The sequence below is a fragment of the Oratosquilla oratoria genome, chromosome 6 (assembly GCF_046742065.1).
Source record: "Oratosquilla oratoria isolate Oo_2021 chromosome 6, ASM4674206v1, whole genome shotgun sequence".
NCBI classification, from domain to species: Eukaryota; Metazoa; Arthropoda; class Malacostraca; order Stomatopoda; family Squillidae; genus Oratosquilla; species Oratosquilla oratoria.
Window position 1 is genome coordinate 78,994,908 of NC_134782.1, and position 16,244 is coordinate 79,011,151.

Genomic DNA, 16,244 nt, shown 5'->3' on the forward strand with positions numbered 1-16,244 from the left:
GCTCTTCTTTTCCGGAGTTCCAATCTTCACTGTCACTTTGACTCGTGTTTGTGTGTGTGTGTGTGTGTGTGTGTGTGTGTGTGTATTTACCAAGTATTTACCTAGTTGTATTGTACGGGAAGGGGAGCTATGCTTGTGGTGTCCCGTCTTCATATCTCATTTTGTCTAAACTATTTTTAAATTCATGTATTGTTTTTGCACATACCACTTTCTCATCTAACTTGTTCCAACTGTCTATTACTCTGTGAGGAAAGGTGTTCTTTTTCAGATCTCTTCTATAGCTGTCTTTTTTTATTTTCTTTCCGTGTCCTCTTGTATTTCTATCCCATTTTATCAGATTCTCTCTATCAGTAATTTCTATGCCTTTCATGATTCTGTAAATAGCTATCAAATCTCCTCTCTTCTTTGCTCTAGTGTCTGTAGTTCAAGTTTTGCTAGTCTCTCTTCATATGATAGTTTTGAGTGTTGGTGCCAATTTTGTAATTGCTCTTTGTATTCTTTCAAGTTTTTTTTATACATTTTTTTGTACTTGGTGACCATATCGTTGCTGCATATTCCAATCTTGGTCTTATCAGGGTGATCAGAATTTTCTTCACCATTTCTTCATCCAGGTATGTAAATGCAACTTTGATTGTTCTTATTAAATTATAAGTTTCTCCAAAAATCTTATTTATATGTTTCTCAGGTGACATATTATTCATAACAATGACTCCCAGGTCCTTCTCATTTTCTACTCTTTTTATTCCTTCTCCCAATTTATATGCTCCAGTTATTCTGTTTTTGCTTTTTCCAAATTCCATTATACTACACTTTTTTGTATTGAACTCCATCTCCCACTTCCTACTCCATTCCTGTACTTTATTTAGATCACTCTGTAGTGATTCACAATCTTCTTCCATGTTCACTTTTTTCAATAGTTTTGCATCATCTGCAAAGAAGCTCATATAGCTTTCAATTCCTTCATCCATATCATTAATATATATAGCAAACATTATTGGTGCCAGAACTGTTCCTTGTGGAACACCGCTTATTACTTCATCCCATTTTGAGTGTTTGTCTCTTATCACTACTCTCATTTTTCCTTCTTGCAAAAAGTCTTCCATCCAATTAAGCAGTTTGCCCTGTATTCCTCCTTCAGTTTCTAATTTCTTAAGCAACTTCTTATGTGGTACTTTGTCAAAAGCTTTTTTTAGGTCTAGAAATGCACAATCAGCCCATCCATTTCTCTCTTGTATTATATCTATTAGCCTTGAATAGAAACATATTAAATTGGTGATGCATGATCGTCCTTGTCTAAATCCAAATTGCCTTGGATTTAGCACTTTTTTTTTTTTTTTTTTCCCTAAATATTTTACCCATCTACTTTTGACAATTCTTTCACAAATTTTTGCTATTGTACTTGTTAGCGAGACTGGTCTATAGTTGTTAGGGTCTTCTTTATTTCCCCCTTTATATATAGGTACTATATTTGCTTTTTTCCAATCTTCTGGAACTTTTCCTTCTTTCAAGGAACTGTTTATTATGCTATGTATTTTGTCTGCCAGTTCGTTCCTGCATTCTTTCAAAATCCAGTTTGCTATTTCATCTGGTCCATGCAATTTTCTGACATCAAGATTACTCAAGTGTTTCAATATTTCATTCTTTGTTACTTCTATTTCTTTCATAGGGGGGAATTTCTCTTTCCATTCGATCTCTTCAGGTTGTATGTTCTCCCTTGTAAACACTGATTTAAAATGCTTGTTCATAATTTCTGCCATTTCAATTTCCTCTGTGTATTCAACTCCTCCTTGTCTTAATTTCTCCAAATCTTGTTTGTTTTTCAGTTTATTGTTTACAAATCTGTAAAATAGTTTTGGTTGATCTTTACATTTTTCTATGGCATCTTTTTCATATTTCCTCTTTTCCTCTCTGCACGTTTGTACATATTAATTTCTATAACAAGTATATATTTTCCATTTTTCAGGCCTTTTGTATTTTTTCCATCTGGTCCAAGCTTTGTCTCTTTTGTCTTAACTCCCTACAACTTTTGTTGTACCAGCATTTTACATATTCTTTTTCTTGTTTTTGTCTTGGGACATACTTTTCCACTCCTTTTTTTTTTTTTTTTTTTATAAATTTTTGTCAAAATATTCCATTTCTCTTCCACTGTTGTTTCTTCTTTGTTTATTCCCTCCCAGTTTTCTTTTTGAAAGAATTCTCTTATTTTATCAAAGTTTGTTTTTTCATACATCAATCTTCCTTTTCTATATTGTTCATTTCTTTTCATGTATTTTTTTCTCATTTAGTTCTAGTTCTATCAATATGTGGTCACTTTTACTTATTGGTGCCTGGTATTCTATCTTTTCCACTATTTCAGGTTCTGATGTGATTATTAGGTCTAGTCTTGATGGTTCTTCTTCATTTCTATGCCTAGTGTTCTCTTGAATCCATTGTGTCATTGTGTGGTCAATAATCATCTCGAGTAGAACATTTCCCCATGAGTCGTCTCCACCCTTTACAGTCATCTCTTCCCAGCATATTTCTTTGCAATTAAAGTCGCCCATCATAACTATTCTTCCTCCATCTTCCATTATCTTGTTTAGTGTTATTCTTGTGTCTTCTAACACACGTTTATGTGCACTCTCTTCCCACGAGGCTGTTTTTGGGGGCACGTAGTTTATTACAAACTTTCTGCTCTTATCTCTGTCTTCTATTTCTATCATAATCATCTCTACTCTGTTCTTTCCATATGTGACACTCGTCACGTTTATATCCTTAGTCAGGAACATAACTCCACCCCCTTGCTTTGTCTCTCTGTTTCTAATCCAATAATTATATGCATTGTGTCCTATGCTGTTGGGTGGTAGTGGACCTTTTAATTTTGTCTCAACAATTCCCATTATGTCCGGATCTTTTTCCTTCAGATACTCGTTCAGTTCATTCAGTCCTGTTATTCCATCTATATTTGTGTAGGATACTCTTAACTTTCTGTTATTTCCATTGTATTCTCTGTTTCTTTTTTGTTTCTCTCTGTTATAGTCCATTTCTTCAATTTCATATTCACTACTCTCCAGTAGAATTCTTGTTTTTCTGACTTTGTTCTGGTCTTGTTTTTTCTTTAGCTTTCCTTTTCATTTTTTCTTCCTCTCTTTCCTCTTTTCTTCCTCTCTTTCCTCTTTATTCATTTCTCTTTTTATCCATACCTTTTTATATTGTTCACTTTCTGCTAACTTCCCTGTTTTTGCCAAGATATTCTCTGCTGTTGTTGTGATCTGAATTTAATCTTAATTGGTCTGGTCTTATCTGTACTATACTTTGCAAGTTTAAACTTTTCTTCAATTTGTTTCATTATTTCAGGTTCCTCTTCTTGAACTAATTCTAGTAATCTACTTACTTTTTCATTTTCCTCCTTGATTCTTGAGGTTCTATCTGGGTTATGTTTTTCTTCCATTCCTAATATAATTATACATTTCTTTTTATCTGCTAAGTCTCTTACAATATTCTCCTTCTGTCTCATCACTTTGATAACTGAGTCTTCAGTTTGTTCTTTCATTTGCTGTTTAATTATATCAGTAAATGCAACTTTACTATTTTCCTGTATCTTCCTCCACCCCTGTGCCTCTTTTGCTATTGTTTCTTTATTGTCATTATTGTTCCTTTTTAATTCTTCATTCTCCTCTTTTACTTCTCTTGACTGTCATTTTAGTTCTTCTATTTCATCAGTTAAGTTCTTGTTTGCCTTCTCTAGGTCTTCCAATCTTTCAACCCTTTCAGCAATTTTTGACATTTTACCGAACCTAACCTCCCAATGTTTGGTCATTTGTTCCAGTTTTTCCTCCAGTTTTGCCAGTCGGGGGAGGTTGGCATCCGCCGCCCCCTCATTAAATCCTTGGAAATTATTATCCTCACCTTCCATTGAACTGCTTTTATCTATGTTTCTAATCTACATTTTTGTTAGTCCCATCATCAAAATCCAAATCATCGGTTCGTCGTTTGTTTACAAGCCGTCTGGCCTCTTGGACCAAGTCCTCCCCTTCCTCATTTCCTTCCATTTCCTTCAGTAATCCCTCCCCTTCTCCTTTTTCCTCACTTTCCCACTACACCACGAGCAATACCCCCCTGTAAATACAATAGGTATTTCCTTTCCGTTGAGATCCACGAGAATTTCACTCTTTCTTCAGAACGTCAATCCTCGCTGTCCATCTAACGTACGTGTGTGTGTGTGTGTGTGTGTGTGTGTGTAAGATCACATTACCCAAAGATCAGATCATATATGATATAATATATATGGTTTGATCTTTGGAGTACGAGTCTTAAGGCATTGAGGGGTGGGGGAGGAGGGAGGGGAGATGTGTGTATAAAGACAGTGAAAATTATTGTTACCTCAAGATTGTGTGAAAAGTGCAATATACCAAGACAAATCATTCAACATGGGTGAATACAGACTAAAAAATTACGTACCTCTAATTTTTTTTTTTTTTTTTAACAGAAGATGATTTGTGGTTTCCTCTCCTTTAATAGATGTTATAGGCATGTTTCAGGGCTTTCATTTGGTGTATATAACTTTAGCTCTATTGTACAGCTGTTAACCCTTTCCGAAACATTCCTAGACTTTAACCTCGTTTTCTGATGAATAATGAAGTTGGCGCTTAATACCCTTCTGCCATGTCGTGCCTCATATCTAATGGTCTGGAGTAAAAACAGATCAAATTAGTGGTACATGATCTTCCCTGTCTAAATTTGAATTGTCTCAGATTCAATGTATTGTTATCCTCCAGATGTTTTAACCAGGGTTGCGGAGTCGGAGAGTTGGAGGTTTTGGCTGGGAGTCGGAGTTGGATTTCTAAGAGTAGTAGAAGTCGGAGTCGGAATTTTTTATCCAACTCTGACTCCTTAAGTCCAATAGCTGTAAAATACTGTCTATAGATGTGCACTATGAAATAATTTGTTGCTTTTGTGCAAATAGAAAGCAGTAGGTCTCATTATTCCAAGTTTAAAAATTCTAAAAAATTTGATATGTTTTGTGTTGAGAAAATTTAATAACCATCCAGTTACAGGATATATACCATTTATAGAAGTTTCCAGAATCTAGTTTGTATTAATGTTTCATTCATTCTATACCATGGAAGTTATAGCCAGTGGAATGTATTTCTATTTTTTAATAAATATTCAATAAATATAATTATCAATTCAAATTCCTGAATAATTTGTCAACTGTCAAGTGAGAGATGATTTTTATTTTTAAATAATTTAAACTAGCCATTTTACCTGTGTTGACAGTCTAATTCAAATTATGTTAACATCTAGAACTCCATCATGTACACACATACATGACAGTGTAGACAATAGTAAATATCCACTATGTATGCACTATGCACATACGTCTTCATGTATGTAAAAGTCAATGGAAGTGTTTTTGTGTGGTTTACTGTTTTGTAGGAGCTATGTCATGCTGGGATAATGCCCTGAGATCAACTTTGACCAGTCTCAGAGGCCAGATAGGAATGACATTAGAGCATATGTCACAGCATTTGGTGATGACTGAAAAGGGGAGGACAACAGCAGCTATGAACAGTGTGCACAGGGGAAGGTTGTCTCTCTCTTTCCTGAACTGATTCCTGTTTTTTTTTTATAACATGGTGAAATTAATTCTGCAGTAAGTACTAGGTAGGGCATCCTCCATTAACCTTTCCTCATCATGATTTGTCACATTTTTTCCTAATATTGTGATAGAAGGTTTATGAGAATGGACAAATGAAATAACATGATTTTTTTTTTTTTTTTTTTTTTTTTTTTTGGGGGGGGGCACAATGGAAAAAGAAAATATATAGCTTGAAGTGGCAACTCTGCCATGACAGATTTGAAAGTGCTCATAAGCTGGTAGATGATCATGAGCATAAATAATACCATTATATATTAAATATATATATGTTTATACACACATACATGCTTGTGTGCCTATATATATATATAAAGCTGGGTGAGTGTATATGTGAGTATATTTATCATGCAAGTGAATGTTTCATATGAAAAATAATATACATGAAAAATATTTATAAAATGCTTGCTGAATAGGTGTGGGAGGCTGGTGTATGTATCTGCAGAATAGATTTCCACATAGGGGTCAAGGAGTTAAGGAGTCAGGAATCCTAGGAATTCTAGGAGTTGGAGTCGGAGTCGGACCTTATACCATCCAACTCCGCTACCCTGTTTTTAACCCATCTACTTTTTATAACTTTCACAGATTTTAGCTACTGTGCTTGAAAGGGAAACTGGTCTGTAATTTGTTGGGTCTTCCTTATTTCCTCCTTTATAGATTGGTACAATATCAGCATTTTTCCTGTCTTCTGGCATTTTTCCTTCTTTCAGTGAGAAACTTATCTTGTATATTTTGTCTGCTAGTTCTTCTTTACATTCTTTTAATTTCCAATTTGCTACCATCTGGGCCGTGTGATTTCCTGACAACAAGGTGCATTATTTGGTCCATTATTTCTTTCCGTGTTACTATTGTTTCCTTCATGAGGGGGTGATTTCACTTTTCTCCCTTCATCCCAATGTTGTATTTTTTCTAAGTGAAAACAGACTTGAAGTGTTTGTACATGACTTCAGCCATTTTGGAATTTTCTGTGTATTCTGTATTCCCTTGGCATAGCTTCACTATTTCCTTTATTTTTTAGTTTCCTGTTTGCATGTCTTTCTCATAGTTACCTTTTTCTTTCCTGCATATTTTTACATATTCCTTTGATTAACGTATAATTGCCCCTTTCTAGGTTTCCTGTCTTTTCTCCATCTCTTCCAAGCTTTGTCTCTTGTGTGTAGTTTTGAACTTTTTTTGTTATTTAATTGATTAAATTTTTTCTTTCTTACAGATGAGGTCAATCGAATGTGTGCAAATCACTTCAGCAATATCTTCATGGTTGAATAAGTATATGAGCAAGAAAATTTTGTTTGATCATATGTTGTTAGGTATTGATAATGATCAACTTGTATGCTATTATTAAAGTTGATGCAATTTATATAGTTCTTGATTAAGAACTCATCAGATTTTGCAGTTAACCCCACCCCCCTTTTTTTTTTACTCCTCTTTGCTCATGTGTGTAATTGACATTTTTGTTGTCAAATTTTAAGTTATAAAATCAGTCAGTGTCATGTGGAGGAAGGACATTACAGTATTAGCTGAACTGATATGAAATCACAGATGTATGTATTTACACTATGTAGTTTGTGCGCTGTTATTTATTTTCTTTTTTCCTTCTGTTTCTCCATCATTATATGCCACAATCATGCATAATTTTGATTTTATGTCTGGAACATTTGCCATAGGAAAAATGCATAGAGATAGCTCTCTGTTGAGAATCTCATAAATTCAGAACTACGCAATATTTGGGATGAAAATATCTTATGAAAGTATAGTCTACCAGAAAACTACAAATTAATTCTGAAATCTGGAATTTCCTGTATTTTAAAGATTTTTGTTACAAATCTTGGATATATTCTGATTTTAGATTTCTAGCAAAGGGAACTATGTATTATCATTGATTGTTAAATGTGACATGAAATTCCCATACCTTATCCTGTTTTAGGTTTGCTAGTTACCATTGCTTTGTGAAGTTAAGTGTGCATGGAAAAAATACTGCCATTTAAGGATGATACAATCTCTGTGAATCATTATTCTGTGAAATAGTGCAGTTTTATTAATTGCAAGTGTTATGATAATTATTGTTGTAAGGGTTTTTATTTTCTGAGTTTTGGTTTCATCATTCATGATATTAACATTCCGGATTTGTCTGAAGGCAAAAACAATGGTCATATGTTGTAATACTTTTTTGTGATTCATGTATATGTTCATAGAAAAAAGTTTGTGTACAAAAAAGTTTATTAGGATTTGTATATGGATGTTGAGAACAAATGATTGTTCACCATTCAGAGTATGTATATTCAATTTTGAGAACTGCCCAGCTTTTAACATACATATACCAAAGGCTTTTTCCCCCTTACAAGGGAGATAGCCAAAAAACAAAGGCATAAAAACTACTACCACCCATTCCATCCCGAACATAGTCCACTCCCCTCCAGCTTCTTCCCTCCCTCTTATCTTGGCACCTTCTGGATGATGGGTCATTCCTGCATCTTGCCCATTACCCGGGTCAGAAGCAGTGTCACAAGACACAGCACATCCACAACAAGGCCACTTCATTAAACCGGTGACACCCCCCCCCCAGTCTGTCCCCTCATGCATAAAAGGAGATGGGGAGAAATCTCCCTGTAGGCTGCATCAGTTTATTTCTTACACATACTCCCTCACCCCCTATCCCCCACCCCCTCATGCATCACAGCATCATCCATACACAACCATTCTTCATTCACCCCGATCTTCTGTCCTCTCTCATCCTTCCTCAACAGACATTCCCCTCTTTCCCAATGCCCCTTTCACCCCATCCATCCATCTCATCCAAGGTCAACCCCTTATGTTCACTCCTACCTCTGGCTTCCACACCTCTTTTACTTGTCTTTCCTCACTCATTCTTTTCATGCATCCAAACCATCCCAATACAGACGCTCCTCTACTTACGTTCATTCGTTTTATGTTTTTTCGATTTTACGTTTGAACTGACGGTAAAAAAAAAATGTAAAAAAAAATAATTTTTGAGTGAATTTTTTAGTTTACTGCGCTCTCCGTAGTTCAAACGATACTTGCGCACGACGCTGCGTCCATTGTTTACATTGCGCAGACGACAAACTGAACATGCCTTGTCTCCTCCTCCACCATCTCAATTTATGTTGCTTGAATTTAATCTATTTGAAATTAATGTTATTATTTTACAATGTTATGTGTTTAATTAATGATTTAGGGGTGTTTTATAAGATACGGTAATAGAATTTACCGATGTATAGTACAGTAACAACTTACGTTCATTTTCAACTTACGTTCAGCCATTCGGAACGTAACTAAAACGTAAGTTGAGGAGCGTCTGTATTCTTTCATCAACCCTATCTCCCAACTCCCTTTCCACCCCTGTTCTCCTCCTCACCTCCTCATTTCTTACTCTACCCAGCCTAGTAACCCCTATCATACTTCGTAGGCACCTCATCTCAAACACATTCAAACTCCTCTCTTCCTCTCTTATGTTCCATGTTTCTGCCCCATACAGTGCTGTTGGCACAATCACTCCTTCATACAAATCTCCTGTTAGTATTCATTCCCAAATGTCTATTTCTCATTAAATTTTTTAATTCCCAAGGCATTTACTTGCTTCTCTCAATCTACATTCTACCTCCACCTCCACTCCCTTTCCCACCACATTTACATCCAAGTATCTAAAACTATCCACTTCCAGTCTCTTTCCCTTAATACTCACTTCTAATCTGCTGCCACTTTCTCCCCTTGTACATATCATCACCTTACTCTTACCCACATTTATCTTCAACTTCCCTCTTTCGCACACCTTCCCAAATTCCATCATTAACTTCCCCAATCTCTCCTCTGATCCTGCTACAAGTGCAGTGTCATCAACTAGCAATAATTGGCTTATCTTCTACTTTTCTCCGTTTTCTTTGAACATTTCCAATCCCTGACCCAGTACCCTTACATTTACCTGTCACACCACCCCATCTATGTATGAATTGAACAGCCAGGGTGACATAACACATCCCTGATGAAGTCACACCTTTACCTCAAACCACTCTCTCCATTTCCAATCCTAACACAAGCTCTACTACTCTCATAAAAACTCTTGACTGCTCTTAACAGCTTTCCTCCTATCCCATATATCTGCAATACCTCTCACAGTGCCTTCCTGTCTACCCTGTCATAAGCCTTTTCCAAATCCATAAAAGCCCCAAAAAACATCCTTACCTTTTTCTAAATCTTTCTCACATATGTTTTACCACAATAATCTGATCTATGCAATCCCCACCTGTCCTAAGTCCACAGTTCCTCACCAATTACTCCCTCTGTTCCTCTCCAAATCCTCTCAATCAAAACCCTCCCAATCAAAACCCTCCCATAAGCCTTCCCAACTACACTTAACAAGCTGATCCCTCAGAAACTACTACACTCACACTTGTTTACTTTTCCCTTCTAAAATGGAACTATACAGGCACTCCTCCAGTCCTCTGGCAGTCTACCTTCTCTACAAATAATAAATAACCTCACCAGCCAGTCCACCATCCCTGCATCTCCTTTTTTCATCCATCCATTTCAGGTGCCTTACCTGGTCTCATCATCATAACAACTTCCTTCACTTCCTCTTTATTTCTCCTCCATTTTTCTCACTCATCACTCTCATTTTCGTATTGCTTCCCACTGCAATTACCTTTCCCTCCCTATTCTCCTTCACATTTAGCAACTCCCTAAGATATTCTGCCCATCTTCCTCTTACTGCCTTCTCCTCCATTATCATATCTCTATCTGCACTTCTACCTTTTCTTCTGTATTTGGTTCACCTCTTCTTCCTATCTTAATTTCATTCGAAAACATTTTTTTATTACTTTCAAAAAATTCTGTCATACTCTTACCCCAATTCACATCAGTCTCCTCTTTGCCTCCTGTATCTTATGCTCTACTTCTCTTTTCTTTGTACCTCCCATATGATTCCCTCGTCCTATTTTTAACCAATCTGTGAAAGCTCGCTTCTTCTCTTCTACAATCTTCTTTGCTTTCTCATCCCACCACTCGCTACCCTTCCTCCTATTTCCTCCAGTCCTCCTCCACTCCTCCTCCACTCCTAGTTCTACTCTATCCTTCACTCCCTCCCACTCCACTTTCAGCTTCTTGTATTCCTTTTCTTTCTCATTTAAATAGTTTACTCTAAGTACCTCCCTACCATCTGTCCTTTTCCTCATTCTCCATCTATCCTCCACTCTCAACTTACCTTCCACCAAAAAATGATCTGATATTCCCCTACTCTCTCCCCTTAGAACATGTACATCCTTAACTCTTCCTACCATACTCCAGGTTACCACTATATAGTCCATTAATGCTTTATCTACCACCCTTCCATCCACCACCCTCTCCCATGTGTATTCATGCTTGACTTTTTTCCTTAAACACTGTATTTGCTATCATCAACTCTTTAGACACATTGCCATCAACTCTCCACCACTATTTTTTTCCTGGAACTCCACACTACTCTATCCTTCACTCCCTCCCACTCACTTTCAGCTTCTTGTACTCCTTTTCTTTCTCATTTAAACAGTTTATTCTAAGTACCTCCCTACCATCTGTCCTTTTCCTCTTTCTCCATCTATCCTCCACTCTCAACTTATCTTCCACCAAAAAATGATCTGATATTCCCCTACTCTCTCCCCATAGAACATGTACATCCTTAATTCTTCCTACTATACTCAAGGTTACCACTATATAGTCTATTAATGCTCTATCTACCACCCTTCCATCCACCACCCTCTCCCATGTGTACTTATGCTTGACTTTCTTCCTAAACACTGTATTTGCTATCATCAACTCTCCACCACTTTTTTTTCCTGGAACTCCAAACTTCCACAATTTTTTTTGAATATGTAACTTATATTAAAATTTTAAACCATTTAGTGTTAATCCTTAAGTGTAACATGTATGCATACCTATCATCTGTTTGTGTAAGGCAGTCATAGTTTCTTGTTGAGGGTGCAGCTATGACAACTTGTTCTGGTGCTCTCCAAGTGCATCAACCAAATCTGTTGCCAAATTTTGCTTACTTTGGTGGCTTTTACCCATGGTTTCCTATTGATTGTTAGAAATTGTTTATACCTGGTTACTGGTATTATATTGGGTATTCTGGAATGTGGGATATTTCTTTAATGACAATGTTCAGGTTTGAGATAGGGAGATTTGATGTTTGTCCAGCTAATGGTTTAGCCTGACCACTTTATTGTGATCTAATTGATGTAGGAGTAAGAAGTACATTGTTGATTTAGGAACAAATGGATTTTGTAATATATATGCCAAAGAATTTGATTCAAATCTATTGGATATTTTAATTTGAAATTTCCTTGACTAATAAGTAACTGTATGAGGAGGTAAGGTTTTTATTAGACAGGTACTTAGTGCCTGCTGTGAATGTTGAATCAAGATCTTGCAGTCAGTGTTTCCTCCCTAGGACCATCTGGGAATTGCCAAGAGTGAGGCAGCAACTGAGACAGTATACTCAGTCGCTTTTAAACTTCTTATATACTACATAACTATAAATTCATTCTTCCAACTTTCAACCAAAAGTCCTCCATTGTTGCTGTGTGACAGTGGGAGCAGGAGATGATCGCAAGAAGCCCTTAGTCAACCCATGTGGCAGGAAGTGTAGATCCAGTGCTAGGACTATTGGAATAACATAACTCAGAAGCAGCCTACACAACTGAGCAGCCCTGTTCAATATGTATTCTACTCAACCTGTATGGGAAGGTGCTAGAAAATGTGCCCAAGTCAAAACATACTCACCATACACCCATTTAAAGCCCTTGTGGATGACAACTCATCCTTGTTCCCTGCCACACTGCTCAGGTAAGAGGAACTTCAGCAAGACACAATACTTCCACAGAAGTTACTGGCAACTGGAGCTGGTTTACCCCCACCTCTTTGTTATATGACTCCCCTCCCTCCCAACAATCCACTCAAGAAATTTATATGGCAGACAAGAACCACATTTTGAACTGTGTCATTTCCTCATCTGTTTACAACCATTCTACATTAACTCTTATATTTTCTATTCCTTTCTTGACAGATCATCCAGTGCCCCTTTCATCCCATTCATTCACCTCATTCTTGGTTTTCCCCTCAAGTTCACTCCACTTCTGTGTTCACTCATTCCATATGTCCAATCCATCTAGACATTTCTTACTCTATCCTTTTTTGTAACCCCAAACATATTTGTGGAACAATTAATCTTAAACACAATTAAGATCTTCCTTTCTGCCTCCTTCAAATTCCAAGTCTCCTCCATACAGTGCTGTATGCATAATCACTTCATCATGCTAGGTAAGATAAATTGGAGACTAGGAGACTGGACCCAATGACTGTTGCTCCTTTCCTGTATACTACTGTCCAGTTAGATCAAAGTTACGAGATAGAATTAGATAAAAGGGAAAAGGCAGGAGATAGAAGTGAGTGGAAAATGGCTGTGTAATTTACCTAGTTGTAATACACGGGAGGGGAGCAATGCTCGTGGTGACCTATCTTTGTATCTCTCCGCATCAAGTTTTATCTTAAAATCTTGTATAGTGTTAGCACATACTGTTTTGTTGTCTAATTTGTTCCATATATTTATCGCTCTGTGCAGGAAACTATTCCTTTTCAAGTTTTTTCTATAACTATCCTTTTTCAATTTTTTTCCGTGTCCTCTTGTTTTACCGTTGTCCCACATTAATAGGTCGTTCCTGTCTAAAACTTCCATTCCTTTCATTATTCTGTAGATAGTTAGCAAATATCCTCTTTCTCTTCTTTGTTCCAGAGTTGGTAGGTTCAATTTGGATAGTCTTTGCTCATATGTTAGTTCGGTGAGTGTCGGTGCTAGTTTTGTTGTCGCTCTTTGTAAACTTTCTAGTTTCTTAATATTCTTTTTGGTACTGGGTGTCCAAAGTGATGCTGCGTACTCGAGTTTTGGTCTTATTAGTGTAGTAAGTATTTTCCTTATCATTTCTTCATCCATATAGGTAAATGCCACTTTGATTGCTCTCAATAAGTTGTAGGTTTCTCTAAACATCTTGTTTATATGCTTATCTGGTTTCATGTCCTTTCCAATCATCACTCCAAGATCTTTTTCATAGTTTGTTTTATTTATTTTTTCTTCCCCAACTCTGTAATCTTTTGATATTCTATTTTTACTCTTTCCAAATTCCATTATGCTGCATTTCTTAATATTGAATTTTACTTCCCACTTTTGAGTCCAATTCCATATTGTGTCCAGATCTTGTTGCAATGAGTTGCATTCCTCTTCCGTTTTTACCTTCTTAAGTAATTTTGCATCATCTGCAAAAAAAATTATATAGCACTCCACGCCTTCACTCATGTCATTAATGTATACAGCGAACATGATCGGGGCCAGTACTGATCCTTGCGGGACCCCGCTTTTTACTTTTTCCCAGTTGGAGAATTTTTCTCTAATTACAACTCTCATTTTCCTCCCAATCAGAAAGTCTTTCATCCATTCCAATAATTTTCCTCTGATACCACCTTTTGACTCTATCTTATTTATTAGTTTCCTATGAGGTACCTTATCGAATGCCTTTTGCAGGTCCAGAAAAGCACAGTCTGCCCATCCATCTCTTTCTTCTATTATGTCTACTAATCTTGAGTAAAAGCAAATCAGATTTGTTGTACAGGATCTCCCTTGTCTAAATCCAAATTGATTTGGGTTCAGTATAGATTTTTCTTCCAGGTACTTAACCCATCTGTTTTTGATCACTCTTTCACAAATTTTTGCTATTGTGCTTGTTAGTGAGACCGGTCTGTAGTTAGATGGATCTTCCTTATCAACTCCCTTATAAATTGGTACAATGTTTGCTTTTTTCCAGTCCAATGGTACTTTTCCTTCTTTAATTGATGATTTAATTATATCATATATTTTGTCAGTTAATTCTTCCATGCATTCTTTCAGTATCCAGTTTGCTATTTCGTCTGGGCCATGTGATTTTCTGACATCCAGGGTTTTAATTTGATCACTGATTTCTTTTTGTGTTACGTTTATTTCTTTCATTGCTGGGGATAATTCTCTCTCTCTAACTTCATTGTTAGGCGAGTTTTCTATTGTGAATACTGATCTGAAGTGGTTGTTCATTATTTCAGCCATTTCCAGTTCTTCTGTAAATTCCTTTTTATCTTGGCACAGTTTTTCTATTTCTTGTTTGTTTTTCAGTTTTCCATGGTACTGTGATGCAAGGAAGGGAGTTGGGGAGAGGAGAGTAAGGAACAGTTAGTGTAAATGATATTTCTCCCTGCCTTCTCCATTTGATGTATGAAAGGACTGAGAGGGGGCCCAGTTACCGATTAAGTGAAGTGGACTTCTGGATGTATTGCATTTTGATGCCTCAGACCCAGGGCAGTGGGCAGGAGACAGGAGTGACCCTTCATCCACAAGGAGCAAAGATGAGAGGTAGGAAAGGGTGGTGAGTGGTTATGGACCTATGTGAATGGGTAGTGATACCTCCCATATGCAATGGCAGAGTAGGAATACTTTTTTCCAAACATGTTATGTAATTATTTAAGCATGCCAATTGGTGTTGTGTCATTAGATGGAGGACTGTCAAATTTACATGGAGCTAAGTAAACATTCCACTCAAACCTATAGAAAGTGACCCATGTCTCAGGGAGAATCTACGGAACATGCAAAAGATGTGGGTGCCATGTTGCTTCACTGAAATGCTGATGCCAATGAGAAATACAAATGAAAATGTATGAAAAAATCCTATCCTTTCTGATTTATTTTTGGGAGGGGGATTGGTGGAACCAGCAAAAATGAAAATGAATGAAAATTAACATCAAATATTGTGTTATAAATGAAACCTTAATTAATTTATGCATCACTTTATGTGCAAGAACACAATGACCAATGCCTTCCTGTGAGTTTAGTAAAAGCATGCCAAAATCCTGCAATGGAGAGATCCAAAGAAAGCCTGCCAAATGTTGTAACGCAAATCTATCTACCTGCACCTATGTACCATGAGCTTTTTCCTCCTTATAAGGGAGGTAGCTAAGTCAGAGGCATGTACCTATTCCCACCCTTTACACAACTCCTTCCTTCTTAGCTCCTCATGGATGTATTTACCTGGTTGTATTGTACGGGAAGGGAGCTATGCTCGTGGTGACCTGTCTTTGTATCTTTCAGCATCAAGTTTTTTCTTAAAATCTTGAATAGTGTTTGCACACACTGTTTCTTTATCTAAATTATTCCAGATATCCAGCACACTGTGTGGGTTTTTTTTTTTTTTTTTTTTTTTTTTTTTTTTTTCTCCAGATCTCTTCTATAGTTATCCTTTTTGAGTTTCTCTTTGTGTCTTCTTGTTTTTCCTTTGTAACTTTTTAGTAAATCATTCCTATCAAGGATTTCCATTCCTTTCATGGTTCTATAGCTGTGGAAGGCACTTCGACACGTCGATCATGGGATTCCGTGAACACTGAGAAGAGCAATTTGCAGCCTATATGAATCGAGCAAGACAACTGTATGACCCATCGGAGACAAAACTGTCTGGTTCAAAGCTGGATTGGGAGTAAGACAAGGATCAGTCATCTCTCCCCTTCTCTTCATACTCCTGATGGACCAATCAAGAGTGTGGAGAAT

The 16,244-nt window shown here is 36.7% G+C and overlaps 1 protein-coding gene across 3 annotated transcripts in view; it reads left to right on the top strand.

Moving 5' to 3' along the window:
* Window positions 1–11,945, top strand: part of Ccz1 (vacuolar fusion protein CCZ1) — a 154,646-nt gene extending 142,701 nt beyond the window's left edge. For all 3 annotated transcript variants that reach the window (XM_076187384.1, XM_076187385.1, XM_076187383.1), the window contains one exon: window positions 6,849–11,945. In XM_076187384.1, the coding sequence (XP_076043499.1) occupies window positions 6,849–6,904 (56 nt within the window). In that variant the 3' untranslated portion in view covers window positions 6,905–11,945. The remainder of the gene's footprint in view (window positions 1–6,848) is intronic.
* The last annotated feature ends 4,299 nt before the right edge of the window (window positions 11,946–16,244 follow it).